The sequence below is a fragment of the Rhinolophus ferrumequinum genome, chromosome 10 (genome assembly GCF_004115265.2).
Source record: "Rhinolophus ferrumequinum isolate MPI-CBG mRhiFer1 chromosome 10, mRhiFer1_v1.p, whole genome shotgun sequence".
NCBI classification, from domain to species: domain Eukaryota; kingdom Metazoa; phylum Chordata; class Mammalia; order Chiroptera; family Rhinolophidae; genus Rhinolophus; species Rhinolophus ferrumequinum.
The window spans coordinates 61,905,248-61,922,542 of NC_046293.1; the positions used below are offsets into that span (position 1 = coordinate 61,905,248).

Genomic DNA, 17,295 nt, shown 5'->3' on the forward strand with positions numbered 1-17,295 from the left:
TTCTGACTTTTATAAGGCATGTATTGGTATGTATGCATGTGAATAAGTAAGTTTGATAGTCCTATATATATATAGTCCTATATGTATATAGGACTATGTGCTCAACTATTTCTCATGGGGTGTGCAATCAGAATGGTTTGGAGATGACTAACCTAGACGATTGCAGTTTGTTACCCTGCCTTCAGTCTAACTTCCTACTATTCTATTATTCATCTATGAGTTAATACAAGTAAAGCACTTAGAATAAACTAAGCACTATGTAAGTGTTAGCTATTATTATTATTATCCTATCCCCAAATCTAACTTTCAGCCACTTATATCCTCATTGTCATGCAATTAGATCTCTACTTAAAAGGCTTAAATAAATTGGTTCTCATGTTAGGATCCCAGGGTTAGCTCCCGAGCTCCTGACCTGCCTTGCCGAGTCTGTGTGACCACAGGCTGACACTCTGGGCTCTGGCTAGTTAGAGGAGAAAGACTGCTGAGATCTAGCACCACAACCAGATGTGTTCACTCTCCTTCCAGCCTCTCCCTTGAGCACTTCCTGTAACAGACATCACTTCCCTAAATCACATAACTGATCATTGCCACTCCCTAGCATAAGAAAACGTGTAGACCTTAGAATACCTATAAAATAAAGCCCACATTCTCTTGGGAGAATAAAATTTGTTGGAAAATTTGCTACCTAGGATTTGTGGAGTTTTGCCTTCTACTGTATTTGCTAAAAAAAAAAAAAAAAAAAAAAAAAGGAGAAAGAATAGCAGAGCATTGACATTTCAGAGTCTGATGACATGCATTGAAACCTCTCCCAATCATTTGAAACCATACCCTATCACGTGTGGTCTGGGTGAGTTGCTTCATATTTCCGTGACTCAGTTTTCTTTTCTGTAAAAAGGCATTATGATACCCGCCTCATAGGATTGTAAGATAACACATAATGTTCTTGGGAACCAACAGATTTTTAATAAATGGTAGCATTTTTCATTTGAGACATTCTGACACCTTTAGAAAGCCTTCCACGACTGGGATATTTAACACATTTTAGTTAGAGAAGGACTCTTCAAAGAAATGACAACTAAGCTGAGAGCTGACATAAATAGGAGCATTGCAGGCCACAGAGGGTTGTGTCGCGTGGCTACACAACAGAGACAGAGAGCTGGGAGGGAGAGATTTGGCTGGCGAGGTAGGCCAGGGTCAGAATGGAACAGCTTCTCTTCTTAATGGTGCTTCTCTTTTTAACTACCACTCAGGTGCAACCAACTTTATTTCCAGAAGATAATATGCAAAGACCACTCCACACAACACTCTGAAAACTAAAGCAGCACCTTTATTTTATACATACAAACAGTATAAAATGTTTATTACGTAAGAGCTGTGTTTTGTTTACAATATATTATATTGCTTCAAGCCAATGCCAAAAATTCATACATTATATTCCCTATTTTATTGTGTTTACAATATATTATATTGTTTAAATGCCACTACCACAGTGTTATTTCTTCTTCTTTTTTTTAATAGTGAATTCTCTGGAATCATGGTAAAGTCAAAATATATTGTACTGAGAGTTAAAAAATAAGGGCAATTAAAAAATATGTGACAAATGTCTAAATACAGGACAATAAAATTTGAAATGCTATAACTTCAGCACTATCAACTGCTCCATCCAAACCCTTGTGATTTATGCATATTTGTTTCATTTTCCTTCTCTAATATACCCCCAACCCCTTGACACCATGACTGCATTGTTCTTTTAGGACTTATCTGCCAACTACACACTGAAAAGACAAAATTTTAACCTGACCAACTGCCATAATATAAAATCTGTCCCAAAGCATTGAAACAAGAAAATCTATACCATCATGCTACAGACGTACTTAGAAAACTTAAAAGGAAGAGTAAATATCAGCTCAGTGATTTATAATGAAGCTAATAAAATTCAGGCCAGTATTCTTAACTGTAATGAACATTATTTGAACATTCAACACATGAAAGGTTAACAAAGGCTATGAACTTGGTGTAACTTAAAACGTTTCAGATGTCGGAGTTCACCAGATGTAATTGGATTCAGGTGGATCCTGCCGCTCCTCCGCCTTTTTAGGTGAAGGCGTGTGCTGCCTGAGCCGGGCGCCTGCTGGCCTCAGGGCATGCATGAGGCTGGCTCCATACCCTGCAAAATTATTCACAGCTTAAAAGAAAAGAAACTACAAAAACAGGCTCTTCTGATTCATTATTAGCCATTCAAATAAAATCCATTTTCTCTTTTCAACCCAAAGTGAAAGACCACAGCAACCACACAAAGCTACCTGAAGAGATGTTACAGGTTCAAGATGCCTGTTAAAAGAAACCTATTCCACGAACTCCATCAAATCTGGCTTCCATGGAATGTCTGGCCATACAGAAACTCTTGATGTGAAGTTTGGATGAATGTGATTAAATGGAAGGATATTCTCCACCCAAGAGCTGGTAAGGATCTAGCACGGAGGTCTGAAAGGTCGGGATACTTCTGCAGCGGATTTGATCATTGATCCTTTTCGCTGCATTGCAAGACCATCGTCAGTTATATTGATCCAGTTCGATACAACAACCTCCACTCTCCATATAGCTCACACAATCAGGTGTGGCTATTGCACTTACACAAAATAGAACTTTTGTAAGAACTACGGACTTCAATTATACATATTAGAGAAAGGGTATGATTTGAACTGACTCCTTATCAATGGGGATTGGTGAGTTTTGGTCAAGGTGGGAATCTACCCATTTCCAGCTCAGTTGTTGTTAAGCAGAGTGTAACACTGAGTCACAACTCGAGACCTTCCATTCTCCTACTTGCGAATTTTGGGAGGTGCTCGGAGCACAGATTCATTTCTACCCGTTTCCTAAAACTGATCCAGGACAGCAATCACATTGAAAAAATCTGCCTCCATCTTCCTGTGCATTAGAATCAAGTTTGGCATTTCATTTGTTCCTTGTGGTTTTTAAATGCAAGCATGCCATTAAATAACTACTGAGAGCAGAACACTTTGTTCCCGAATGTGTTTCTTTGAATTGTTAGTATGTAGGCTAGTAGCTCATGGAACCGCCAGAACATGAGCCAACAATGTGCTTGGAGTAAATCCCTACCCTGCTGCTTTCCCTGCCACCCATGAAGTCCAAACCTCCCTGCTGGTGAGGGTGAGCCTAAGCAGAGAAGTCTGTCTCCAGGATCCTCCTCCCCACCAAGATGTCTGGGTGCCTGGGACCTCCCAACGTGTCACCCCACTGGGAATCTGTTCTTAGAAGAACTCTGTGCCTTAGAGCTTCCTCGTCACCTCCCTCCAATCAAAATAAGCCTCATTCTTTCAGCCTGATTCTCTTAGCTAATGTACAAAATGGCTGGGTGGCCTCTACAAGAAAACACATTTGCATTTTAATCAGGCACCAGGGCATCTTCTTGACATGCAATGCCTTGATCTGAAGGAGGTGCACTGATGGCAGAAGCTTTCGGCAGCACGTCTACAAGTGAGGGTGCTCTCTGGGGGCTGGCAGACCTGTCAGAATCGTTCATCTCTACTCCATGACAGCCCCTAACTGGCTCTCCTTGTGTGTGTGTCAGCAGGGACAGTGTCCCTCAGGCTCTCCTTCTGTCACTCCTGGTGGTCACCAGGCTCCAGATGTGAGTCCCAGAAGATGTTTGTAATTGAGTCCTAGGACGTACGGTCTGACCTCATCCCAGGACTGAGGACTTCTGGAAAGTTACTCTGATTTGGGGGGCAAAATTCAGGGTTTGTATCTAGTTGAGGGTAGAATAGAGTCTGGTTTACTCTTTTCCAAAATAGCTCTAAAAATGGTTAGTTTTCTATAGGTGTTTTAGTCCAAAGGAGGTTTCCTGGTAAGTATGTGCTAACTGGAATACTGTTCAACCATAACCACCTGGGTAAAGGAGCTATTTTCCAGAGGAGCCGCACTTCTTGCTAAGTGGTGCCCACCTGGAGCCAACTCAATCTACCATCCAATCAATTCAGTAGGTGAAAAAGAATCAAATCAATAGTTTAGTGTAGCCTAGACCAGTCACCAACTACCTAAAAATCAACAAATAAGTAAACATGTGCATACCTACATACAAATGTATTTTATATATATGAATAATATAAAATGAACATTATAAAATATGCACAAAAATAAGAAATTTGAGATTGAGATGTATAACTACAAATATTTATATATTACATCTCTATTTCTACAAAGAGAAATAAAATAACATAAAATATAATTTAAAACTAGTATTTTTTCTCAGCATCCCAGCTGATCATTGTCACATCCACTGGGCTCGATGCACCACCCTTGGGAGACCAATGATCTAGAAAAACATTTGATGTGTGGAATGATTTTTTCCATTTGTGTCCATTATTTTGGAGACATAATGTGATAGACGTAATCTGGACTTCTGTTATTGCAGGGTGTTGTCTGATAGATATCTTCCTTTCCTCAGAGGAAAGTGGACAGTGGGCCTGTGCTTAGGAAACTGAGTTCTAGCTGCCAGATGTATGGAAACTTCATTGTTCCATTGGTTCACTTGCTAATTGACTCTCTCTCCCACTAGAATCTGGGCTCCATGAGGCAGAGCCTTTTCTGTCTGTTCATTAATGTGTCCCCAGTGTCCGGATTCATACTTAACACAGAGAAGACAACAATCAAAATGGTTGCATTTAGCAGGTTTCATTTTGTGTATAAAACAGGCCAGTGGTTTATTATTTAAATAGCTAGTTCATTTTTGATAGTCAATACATTTGGAAAAAAAGGCAACTCCATTATAACACCTATCCCATACTTCATAGACCTTTTCTTTCCCTCAAGAGAACTCATTTAAAACATACCATAACCAATACAATTTAAAGATTTTAAAAAGCAAAACTCTTCATGTTTTATATGCTAGTGGATAAATCTTCAATGATAAAATGAGAGCCAAGTAGATACTAATTCCACATTTGGCTTAAACTCTTACTTTTTACTTGTCATTTCTTTCACAGTTCACACACTGTATTAACAAATCAACCTGTTTTACTAATTTAACCTAGAAAATATTTGTGGTGACATTTGACAGATGTGGTGATATTTTACAATGATACATGCTCTCCGCTCTAAAGCTTAGATTCTAAAGTTTAGAGAGTCATGGGCAGCAGGAGGAAGCATGGGGGAGAAGAGGAAGGAGAAGAAGTTGCTTTTAATGAAACAGAAAACAGGGCTGAGTTATGAGTTGTCTCTGAGTCTTTGGAGCCAACGGACAGACGTGAAGGAGGCCAGCTCCAAATGGCTCCCACTCACTTTTATTGCAGTGTCTTCCATGCCAGCCTTCTTGACATCGGCATTTGTTGGGTTCGTGGCAGGTTCCGTGCGTACCGCAGCCAGGCTCGCAGACAGCTAGAATCAAAGAAGATAAAAAGACTGTTTCCTGAGCTTTCATTTTTCAGCAGAAATACACAGCTGTTTTTCCTGCAGTTCTTTAGAATGTGTTAGTTTTGGCTTCATCCTCTATTTTCTTTTTTTTTTTTTTCCCTCTAAGTCAATCTTCAGCTACAAGTCCAGTTGGGATTTACTGAAAAAGTCCTGAGAGGGATCTTAAACTTAGCTTGATGCTTCTCATTCACATAAGACACTCAGCAGGACTTTGAAACTGCTGGGCAATGGAAATTTATTTTCCTTAAAAAAACTGCTCATGGTGAAAAAGTTGAGTTGCATGTGTGAATGTGTGTAAGTTGCTCTACATACAAGCAACATACATGCCAGTGAAGAAAGGTTAATTGTGGTGCTGAGGCAACAGGCAGTAGTCACGGAAGGGATGCAGTATGAGACTACTGCTGCTTTTATTACCCCATAACCCAGGTTGGTGATGTGTACACAGTACTTACCCTTTGAACAGAGGTCTCCTTGGTAGCCTTTGGAGCATTTACACTTGCTTTTACCAATGCATTTACCTCCATTTCGACAGGGTTGTGGGCATTTGCCTGAAAGAGAAGAAGGCAAATAAGCAAGGAACTCAGGGCTTCGTTCAGAGGTAATTACATTTTTCAAGGAAATTACAAAGCTTTGAGAGGATAAATGCTTTTAAATGGTAGTTATTTCCACTTATTTCAGATTTAATCTGGCTTTGAAATTGCTTGAGTTTCATTTTTGGAACAAACAGGCTAGTATTTTTACTTATGATTTGGGGATATATCTTCTACAATAAATGTGTTGCTCAAAAGCTGTATGTGCATTACTTTTTTTATAAATAGAATAATATTTTAACTGACTCATAAACACTTGTAATTTAAGATATACTAATATTTAATATAGGAATGCCCCTTAATGTAGGAGTGACCTGAATATAGGAATGATATTTTCTCTGAGTTCTAATTTTTGAATGCCACTTTTTCTGAAAGCAGGCCTACACCTCTACCTGGTGACATCTGTCTTTGCCTAGGATTCTCCAGAAAGCAGGGCTGGCATGCAGATAGTTTAATGGGGAAGTGAGCCTAGGCAAGAGGAATGGGGAGACTGGAAGAGTAAAACGGGAAAGGACGGAAAGCCAACACAAAAGTATGTTTGTGGGTGGGGCATTGCTATGGCAACCGGGCTCTATCCTGCTGGGTCCTTCTGAAGAGCCTGTAGCTGGTACCTACAAGTGTCTGAAAGAAGGGAGAGGGGAACATTTATTCATCAGCAGCTGTCTTCCCCACCCCTCACCATGGGATAACTTCCTTGTACTTCCATTCTGCAACTGTGTGAGTATAGGCTGTGTTTTTGTTTTTTAAAGGACTCAGAAGAGTCTGGGTGGAAAGCAAGAGAAGTGTGGAATAGCTAAGATGAGGTGCAATCAGGTTATACCTGTGCAAAAACAGGTTGTCACAGCAGTCAGTGGCAGGAGTGAAAATCTGGCTGAGGAGGATGTGAAGTGGGGCACAAAAGGTGCCTGATACCACACCTACACATTTTTCTGGAATGTCTCAGATCCTAATAATACATCATTCTTTCTTTTATCTATGTGCCAAATGAGTATTGCTAATGTTTTCACAGATCTTTGAATAGCAGGATGTTAGAGCTGGAATAGGGCCTTAGACGTAAAAATTATATAATAATTTTCTTCTTAGTACAGAAGCTACTTATGCTCCCTCTGCAATCTAGAATTTGCCATCCTAAGGCTGAATTTTTTGAAGTAGAAGACGACGGGTTGTTCACCCAGGGCTGAAACCACATCCTGGGACAAGCATAATGATGTTGCCGAGCAAACAGCCATTAGATTTTCGGTAGTGGGAGACTTTGGATATATTTGTTGTTCTTCTTCTTCTTTCACTACAAAGGCCTCAATACATAAAGAGAAGAATTTAAATCTTTATCCTGAAACAACTCACCTTTCATGTTCTAAGCTCTACTTTTTATGGTCAAACAAAGCTTTGAAAGAAGTGAACTATATATTTTACGAACAAGCACTATGATTAACAGACATGAAGTGAATTCCATACGAAAATCATTTTGGTAAAAACATACTTTCCTTTTCAGTTATCGAAAAGGACTTCCCTCATATATAAATTGCATAAAGGAGACTTTAGTCGTAGTGGAGACAATAGAGACATAATATTGAGGTGTTAATCTCTTCAAAACCTGGAATGCCGTTAGATCCTTAGGGTTTTTCCGATGCAAGGATGTTCCAGAAACAGGTATTAAAACAACCTTAATAATGGAATACCATCTTTTCACTGACCATTAAAAATCTAGAAGGGTCCTTTTTGCTAGGTTTGGATACAAAGAATAGCATTTACTATTTGGTCAAGATCCCAACTCTTACCTTAAGAAAAGGAGTACCTAACTCTGAAATTCTGTTTGTGTCAAAGAAACATCTGACCCCATCACATGCACAAAATTGGATCATATCATAATATTCTGCAATGCACTGAGGTTTTTCAAGTAAGCAAGATGTGGGACAATATTTATATGGCAGGAAAGGTAGAGTACTTATTGTGAAATACTTGGTGAGCCCAAATTTCCCCATGTTCTATGAGAGGTGAACTTGGTAACCAAGAGTAATGCAGAGAATGATTGGTGTAGAGAATCTTTCCATTGACTCCATGGGTCTTTTTATTTTCTTGGCAAGAGGGTAGTGAGGACCCTTCACTGCAGCCCGGAAGGAGAACGTTCTCTCCTGGTTATCACAACAGAATGGGACTGCAGGCAACTGTTAGAATGCCATTCCTTGATCAAAAATCATGAAGCCGAAACCTCCTGAAGATCTGATTGTTTTAAAATTCAGAATCCTGTAAGTGTCTTTAATATTGATTTACTTTTTCTGAAAATATTTCGCAACCAATTTCTATCCGTTGGACAGTGGAAAACTGAGTCAACTAATGAGTACCTAAAGAAACTAAGGATTACTAAAAGACAAACAGATTTGACTAAGTTTAAACAGTTAGCATTTTTTCTATAACGTGGATGAGTCCAGTGAGAACAATGAGATAAGATATTGACAAAATAAGGGCATTAAATTTCCTCCATCCATCGGATTGTGGGATAACTTAAATTTCTACTCTGCTTCATATAAAAAAAAGGTAAAAAAGGTTTACAATAAGCACCAACAACCATCATCTCTGGGTCTTAGGATTATGGTTGACTTTTAATTATTTTATCCAATATTCTAAATTTTTTACAGAGAACTTTTATAATAATAAAAACCTATTAAGTCATTTTTTTATTTTTAGTTTAGGTGTACAAAACAATATAATGATTAGACATTTACACAACCCACAAAGTGATAACCTCCACAAGTCTATTACCCACCTACTGCCCATCTGACACGGTACATAGCTATTATAATACCATTGACTATATTCCATGTTTACATTCCATGACTATATATATATTCTTTTTTTAAATGATAGTTGACATTCAATATTATTTTATATTAGTTTCAGGTGTACAGTGCAGTGGTTATACATTTATATAATTTATGAAGTGATCCCCCCAATAAGCCTAGTATCCATCATACCTAGTTTTTACATTATCGACTATATTCCCCATACTGTATTTCATATCCCTGTGACTATTTTGTGACTACCAATTTGTACTTTCTAATCCCTTCACCTTTCTCCCCTCCCATCTAGCAACCATCGGTTTGTCCTCTGTATCTATGAGTCCATTTCCGTTTGGTTTGCTCATTTTTTCTGTTTTTTAGATTCCACATGTAAGTGAAATAATATGGTATTTGTCTTTCTCAGTCTGACTTATTTCACTTAGCATAATATCCTCTAGATACATCCATGTTTTTGCAAATAGTAAGATTTCATTCTTTTTTATGGCAGAGTAATACTTCATTGTATAAATGTACCAAAATTTAATTATCCAGTCATCTATTGATACGCATTTTGGTTGTTTCCATATCTTGGCTATTGTAAATAGTGCTGCAGTAAACACAGGGGTGCACATATTTTTTTGAATTACTGTTTTGGATTTCTTTGTCTAAATACCCAGGAGTGGAATTGTGGATCATAAGGTAGTTCTATTTTTAATTTTTTTAGGAACCCGTACACTGTGTTCCATAGTGGTTGCACCAGTTTACAATCTCACCAGCAGTGTATGAGGGTTCCCTTTTCTCCACATCCTCGCCAGCACTTGTTGTTTGTTGATTTATTGATGATAGCCATTCTGACAGGAGTGAGGCGGTATCTCATTATGGTTTTTATTTGCATTTCTCTAACGATTGGTGACGCTAAACATCTTTTCATGTCTATTGGCCACCTGTGTGTCCTCTTTGGAGAAATGTCTATCCGGTCCTTTGCCCATTTTTAAATTGGATTGTTTATTCTTTAGTGTCAAGTTATATGAGTTTTTAAAATAAATTTTGGATATTAACCCCTTATCAGATATGTCATTGGTAAATATCTTGTCCTATTCTGTAGGATGTCTTTTTGTTTTGTTGATAATTTCCTTTGCTGTGAGAAAACGCTTTAGTTTGATGTAGTCCCATTTGTTTATTTTTTCTTTTGTTTCCCTTGCCCAAGAAGATATATCAGTGAAAATATTACTAAGGGTAATGTCTGAGAGTTTACTTCCTATATTTTCTTCTAGGAGTTTTATGGTTTCAGGTCTTACATTTAAGTCTTTAATCCATTTTGAGTTTATGCTTGTATATGGCGTAAGAAGGTGGTCCAATTTCATTTTTATTTTTGCATGTATCTGTCCAGTTTCTCCAGCACCACTTATTGAATAGACTGTCTTTAACCCAATATAAATTCTTGCTTCCTTTGTCATGGAGTAAATGACCACATAGGCATGGACGTATTTCTGTGCTCTCTATTCTGTTCCATTGATTTATGTATCTGTCTGTACACCAATACCATGCTGTTGTACCGAACATGTATTATGTTCTGTGAAAAATGCCATTGGTATTTTGGGAGGGGTTGCACTGACTCTATAGATTGCTTTGGGTATTATGGACCTTTTAACTATATTAATTCTTCCTATCCATGAGCATGGTATATGTTTCCATTTATTTGTATCTTCTTTAACTTCTCTCTTCAATGTCATAATTTTCTGAGTACAGTTTTTTTACTTCCTTTGTTAAATTTATTCCTCAGTACTTTTTTTGATGCAATTGTAAATAAAATTGTTTTCTTAATTTCTCTTTCTAATAGTTTGTTATTGGTGTATAAAAAAGCAACCGATTTCTGAATATTATATTTGTATCCTGCTACTTTGCTAAATTCATCAGTTCTAATAGTTTTTTGGTGGAATCTTTGGGGTTCTCTCTATATAGTATCATGTCATTTGCAAATAATGACAGTTTTACTTCTTTCTTTCCCATTTGGATGCCTTTTATTTCTTTCTCTTGACTGATTGCTGTGGTTGTGACTTCCAGTACTATGTTGAATAAACGTAGTGAAAGTGGGCATCCTTATCTTGTTCTTGATCTTAAAAAAGAATGCTTTTAGCTGTTCCCCATTGAATATGATATCAGCTATGGGTTTGTCATATACAGCCTTTATTATGTTGAGATATGTTACTTCTATTCCCACTTTGCTGAGAGTTTTTATCTTAAATGGATGCTGGATTTTGTCAATTGCTTTTTCTGCATCTATTGATATGACCAGATTATTTTTATTTATTTATTTATTTATTTATTTCCATTTTAGAATAGTTTTATTTTATTTTATTTTTATTTTTTAAGATTTTATTGGGGAAGGGGAACAGGACTTTATTGGGGGAACAGTGTGTACTTCCAGGACTTTTTTCCAAGTCAAGTTGTTGTCCTTTCAATCTTAGTTGTGGAAGGTGCTGTTCAGCTTCAAGTTGTTGTCCTTTCAGTTTTAGTTGTGGAGGGTGCAGCTCAGCTTAAGGTCCAGTTGCCATTACTAGTTGCAGGGGGCACAGCCCACCATCCCTTGCGGGAGTTGAACTGGCAACCTTGTGGTTGAGAGGATGCGCTCCAACCAACTGAGCCATCCGGAGCTCAGCGGCAGCTCAGCTCAAGGTGCCATGTTCAATTTTAGTTGCAGGGGGCACTGCCCACCCTCCCTTGTGGGACTTGAGGAGTTGAACCGGCAACCTTGTGGTTGAAAGCCCGCACTCCAACCAACTGAGCCATCCGGGAGGCAGCTCAGCTGAAGGTGCCGTGTTCAGTGTTCTTAGTTGCAGGGGGCAGAGCCCACCATCCCTTGCGAGACTCGAGGAGTTGAACCAGCAACCTTGTGGTTGAGAGCCCACTGGCCCATGTGGGAATCGAGCTGGCAGCCTTCGGAGTTAGGAGCTTGGAGCTCTAACCGCCTGAGCCACCGGGCCGGCCCCCGACCATATGATTTTTATGTTTCATTTTGTTGTTGTGGTGTATCACGTTAATTGATTTGAGGATACTGAACCAACCTTGCATACCAGGAATGAATCCTACTTGATCGTTGTATATGATCTTTTAACATATTGCTGAATTTGATTTGCTAATATTTTGTTGAGGATTTTGCACCTGTGTTCATTAGGGATATCAGCCTATAGTTTTCTTTTTTTTGTAGTGTCTTTGTCTGGTTTTGGAATCAGGGTAATTGTGGCCTCATAAAATGAACCTGGAAGCCTTCTTTTCTCTTGGATTTTTTGGAATAGTTTGAGGATAATAGGTGTTAATTCTTTTTTCAATGTTTGATAAAATTCACCTGTGAAGCCATCCGGTCCAGGACTTTTGTTTGTTGAGAACTTGTTGATTACTGATTCAATTTTGTTGATAGTAATCAGTCTGTTCACATTTTCTCTTTCTTCTTGATTCAGCCTTGCAATATTATATGCTTCTAGGAATTTATCCATTTCTTCCAGATTGTCCAATTTGTTGTTGTATAGTTGCTGGTTGTATTTTCTTAAATTGTTTTGTATTTCTGTGGTGTCAATTGTCACTTCTCTTTCATTTCTGATTTTATTTATTTGGGTCCTTTTACTTTTTTCTTGATGAGTCTGGTTAAAGGTTTGTTGATTTTGTTTATCCTTTCAAAAAAACCAGCTCTTGGTTTCACTGATCTTTTTTATTTTTTAAGTCTCTATTTCATTTATTTCTGCTCTGATCTTTATTATTTCTCTCCTTATAATCACTTTGAGCTTTGTTTGCTCTTCTTTTTCCAGATCCCTTAGTTGTAAAATTAGACTTTTTATTTGATATTTTTCTTGATTCTTTAGGTAGGCCTGTATTGCTATGAATTTCCCTCTTAGGACTGCTTTCAATGTGTCCATAGATTTTGGGTCATTGTATTTTCATTTTCATTTGTCTGAAGGTATCTTTTGATTTGTTCCTTGATCTCATTGTTGACCTATCAATAATTTAGTAGCATGTTATTTAGCCTCCACATGTTTGTGTGTTTTTCAGATTTTTTCTTGTAATTGATTTCTAGTTTCATACCGTTACTGTCAGAGAAGATGCTTGATATGATTTCAATCTTCTTAAATGTATTAAGATTCGTTTAGTGGCCTAACATGTGATCCATCTTGAAAAGTGTTCCATGTGCACTTGAAAAGAATGTATATTCTGCTTCTTTGTGGTGAAATGTACTAAAAATATCAATTAAATCCATCTGGTCTAGTATGTCATTTAATACACTGTTTTCATGTTGATTTTCTGTCTGGAAGATCTGTTCATTGGTGTCAGTAGGGAGTTAAAGTCCCCTACTATGATTGTGTTACTGTTGATCTCTGCCTTTATGTCAGTCAATATTTGTTTTATATATGTAGGTGCTCCTATGTTGGGTGCATAAATGTTTATTAGGGTGGTGCTCTCTTGTTGGATTGATCCTTGTATTATTATGTAATGTCCTTCTTTGTCTCTTATTGTAGTCTTCATTTTAAAGTCTATTTTGTCTGATGTAAGTATTACCACCCCAGTTATTTTCTTGTTTCCATTTGTGTGAAATATCTTTTTCCATTCTTTAACTTTCAGTCTATGTGTAGCATATGTTATATGACTTTTTCATACATAAACAAATATGAAATGTCCAGACAGAATAGGAAAATCTAAAGAGACAGAAAGCAGATTAGTGGTTTCCAGGGTCTTGGGTAGGGAGGAATGAGAAATGACTACTAATGGGTACAGGGTTTCTTTTGGGGGTGATGACATGTTCTGGAATTATATAAAAGTGATACTACATGATTTTGTAACTATACTGAACTGTCTGCTTTTAAATGGTAAATTTTATGGTATGCAAATTATATCTCAATTTTAAAATAAGAGTACATAATTCAATTTTTGTCTCTATTACACCAGAGGCACTTTTCTACTCAAGATTCATTTCTGTATATTTTTGGTAATATGGTAATAGAAACAGAAAATTTCCTAAAAGGATTCGAGTATAACTTCTGATAGGGATAAACAGGAGCTTCCAAAGGTCCACATTTTTGGCACAGTTATGAAAAAAACAAAACAGAAATACAAAACATTGTCTCTGCCAATGAAAATGTCATAAAGCTAAGGGCATGAAAGGGCATACTTACATGAAATGAGCCCAGGAACAAAGATTCATAAACATGAACCAACAAACTACATGAAGTCTTAGAGTAAGTACAGGGAGAAAACCAAGGGAAGTAAGTTCACAGAATTCTTTATCAGGGCAGGGTAACTAATAAGAACAGAAACCACATCCTGACAATTAATTACGTATTCCATGGAAACTTCAGAGGTATTTCATTTGAACTCTATAAAAAGTGATTACTTCATCTACTACTCATTAAAGTACGAAAATCCACAAATAAATTAGAGGTTGAAAGTTAAAATAGGAAGTCAGTATTATTTAATTTTGAACCCACTACAACTTCAGAAACTATGGCTGTACTAAACACAGTGGTGTTTTGCAGATTTAATACAGCTGGAAATAAAAATGCCATATTCCAGAACTTCCAGAAAGGCAGGGACATGGCACCCTCAGCAGACGTGCTCATGTTGCCTTTGCACCTTCCTGAATGGAGCTTTGATGTTATCTGTCTTTTGGATCATAAAGCAATCCAGGATGGGGTTGGCTTATTTCTGAGTTTAATAGAGAGCTTCAGTGACTTGCTGAGGGTGACATGTGTAGTAGAGGGCAGAGCCAGAACAAGCAGTTTGATTCCTCATTCCCAAAACAATGATTATCTACCATTTTCTACCCTTAAATTTTTATTTGTATTTATTTTTATTTATTTATTTATTTTTGTATTGGAGCATGACAAACATATAGTGAAGGCATAACATGCCCCAATCTTAAATTTATAACTCAACTAATTTTTTTTTACATAAATAAACATTCATGTAACACTTCATCAATCCAAGTATAAAGCATTTTTGGCAGTCCATAAAGTTCCTTTGTGTCCCCAACCACTATTCTGGTTTCTCCCATCATCTATTAGTTTTGCCTGTTCTTGAACTTCATAAAAATGGAATAATACAATATGCACTTTTTGTGTCTAGCTCCTTTTATTTAACATCTGTGTAATTCGTTCATGTTATTGTATGTGCTACTAGTTCATTCTTTCTTATTGCTGTGCATCCTTCTTTCTTGTTTTACTTGAGTCTATAGGAAATATGGCAGTGAGTGGCAGAGAAAAAACTCTCTATCCATGCAGGTAGGTGAGCAAATCTCAGCTGTCCCAAAGCTCTGGTCTACATTTCTAGGCTGAAACTATGGGCTCTGCACAATGAGAAGGGGATGAAATCACCGAGAACAATGCAACATGCTGAATAACCCAATCCCAGACATAACTGAGTCAGAGAGAGTTTGCTCTGAGTCATCTGAGTTGAGCTATGTCACCTTGTGCCCCACCTTTAGCCAAAATGATTGGGGACTGAATCTAGTGAAAAGAAACCACTGACCTGAGACCTTAGACAAGCCTATTCATTATCTTTGGGCTTCAGATTCCTCATTGATAAAATGCAGGGGTTAGGTGGAGTTTCTAAAGTCCCCCCAAATCAAAGAGAATGCAGAAGGTCAGTACTCACTTATTTCACACTGTTCTCCCTCTAGTCCTGGAGGACAAATACATTTTCCAGGGTAGAAACAGGTCCCTCCATTCAGGCAGGTAGTTGAACAGTTTGCTGTTAGAATGAATAACAGGGTATCGCATTAGACAGTAGGCTAAATCTAAAAAAACAAAGAAACAGAAATCTTCACTTACAGTTAGGTGACACTTCTGAGGCATCTGCTACTTGTCCATTTATTTATGTAGTAAAGTAAGCCACTTTACAAATACAAGAATTATAATCAATCGCTTGACCATTTAAGGACTCCAACAATGTAGTAGGATACCATACACATTTCATATAGCACCCACCCAGAGGGGTTTACATCTTAGTGAAAAATTATTTTTTTCTTGTAAATATCTATGCCCTTACAAGGAGAACACTATAAACCCCATCCCCCCAATTATTTTTAAGATAAAGGAAGAGGAAAATGGAGAACACTTTCAAAGTTGAAATAGATAAAAGGAAGAGAAGTCATAAATACGTATTAGGATTCGACAAAAAAGCAAGTTTTTTTCAGAATAAGAGATTCCTCTTATGTAATAGGAATTTTTTAAAAAACAGACTTTTATGATGTTTGGAGGAAGGAGTGGTAGTAGATAGGAAAGGACTGACTGCCGACCCTCGTGAGATCCCACAGACAGGGAAGTGGTGGCAGCATGAGCCAGAGGAATGAAGAACTGGGATATATTGTCATGGGAGTTCAATTAATTGGATTATCCAGGTAATAATTGGACTGTGTGTGATTCATCCTAAACCCTCTCTCTTGGTGTCAGCTTCTGGAAATTGACTGCTCACTGGCACCTAAAATAGAAGGATACAGAAATGTGGAGGAGGGAGAGTAAAATATCTAAAAATAGACAAGTTGGCTCATTCTATAAAGGAGATTAAAGTAAGAGCTTGGATTCTGAGCAATTCCAGTTATATGGCCTATTTGTTCTTGTCCTATACGAAACAGGCCAAAGTTGGCTACGGATGAACCAAAGCTGAAGGAAACTTCCAGTAGGAAAATCAGAAAGGAAATCCAAAAGTTATAAGTATATGCTTTCTCTGTGGAAAAGAAGTCCAACTAGAATGTTCTATGAACATCCTGCTTCTTAAATGATAAAGCTTTTTGTTTCAAATCCTAGGTATCTTCTAGCTTAAGACAACGCTGTACTCGCTTTGGCAAAATCAAACCTCCTGATGTAGAGGGGAGCTGCAGCATCTGAGTATAGGATTTAAGATTTGGATTTAGGAGAACCAGCTCTTTGAGCTTCCTCTTTGCAACTTGGTGCTAGAACTGTTAGGGCTGGCCAGTTGTGTTTGTGTCCTGTCTCCGTACTTGTCCCTGTTTTTCCTGTAAGTGCCAGCTTGGCCAGAGCCCACTGGGCACTACCTCTTACTAACAAGTCAAATGAGAAGAATCTGGGAGCTTATTTGAATGTTATAGAATATGACAAAGCTGGTTATAGAATATGGCCACACTCTTAGTATTTGTATAGTATTTTACCGTCCTGACCAAGACTTTTTACATTTCTGTTGTGCAATGATTCTTGAACAGGAAAATGAGCCAGAGATGCTAAGTAACTTTCACAGGAACTGAGGGTATGGTGGGCCAATGCTTAAATACTCAATTCCTGAAGTTTGTGACTGATGTCCCAAGAACCGATGAAAATTAATCTTTAATGTTTCTAAAAATGTAGTACTAACGTCTAGCTCTCTGCCACTAATTAAAGCATTTTTTAGAAGTTCTATACTTCCTCCTGGATAATAAAGCATTTTTTGTTGAGGTAGTAAAAAAATTGTTTTTTAATGTTCCCAGATCTCCAGTGAAACAAAGTGGAATTTCAACA

The 17,295-nt window shown here is 37.6% G+C and overlaps 1 protein-coding gene across 1 annotated transcript in view; it reads right to left on the reverse strand.

The window, feature by feature from the left end:
- Positions 1 to 1,307: 1,307 nt before the first annotated feature.
- The window catches only part of WIF1 (WNT inhibitory factor 1), a 71,172-nt gene continuing 55,184 nt past the window's right edge, over positions 1,308 to 17,295 (reverse strand). The window contains exons 7-10 of the mRNA XM_033116145.1: positions 15,440 to 15,535; positions 5,886 to 5,981; positions 5,302 to 5,397; positions 1,308 to 2,167 (exon numbers count right to left, since the gene is read on the reverse strand). Coding sequence (XP_032972036.1) covers positions 2,046 to 2,167; positions 5,302 to 5,397; positions 5,886 to 5,981; positions 15,440 to 15,535 — 410 coding nt within the window. The 3' untranslated portion in view covers positions 1,308 to 2,045. The remainder of the gene's footprint in view (positions 2,168 to 5,301; positions 5,398 to 5,885; positions 5,982 to 15,439; positions 15,536 to 17,295) is intronic.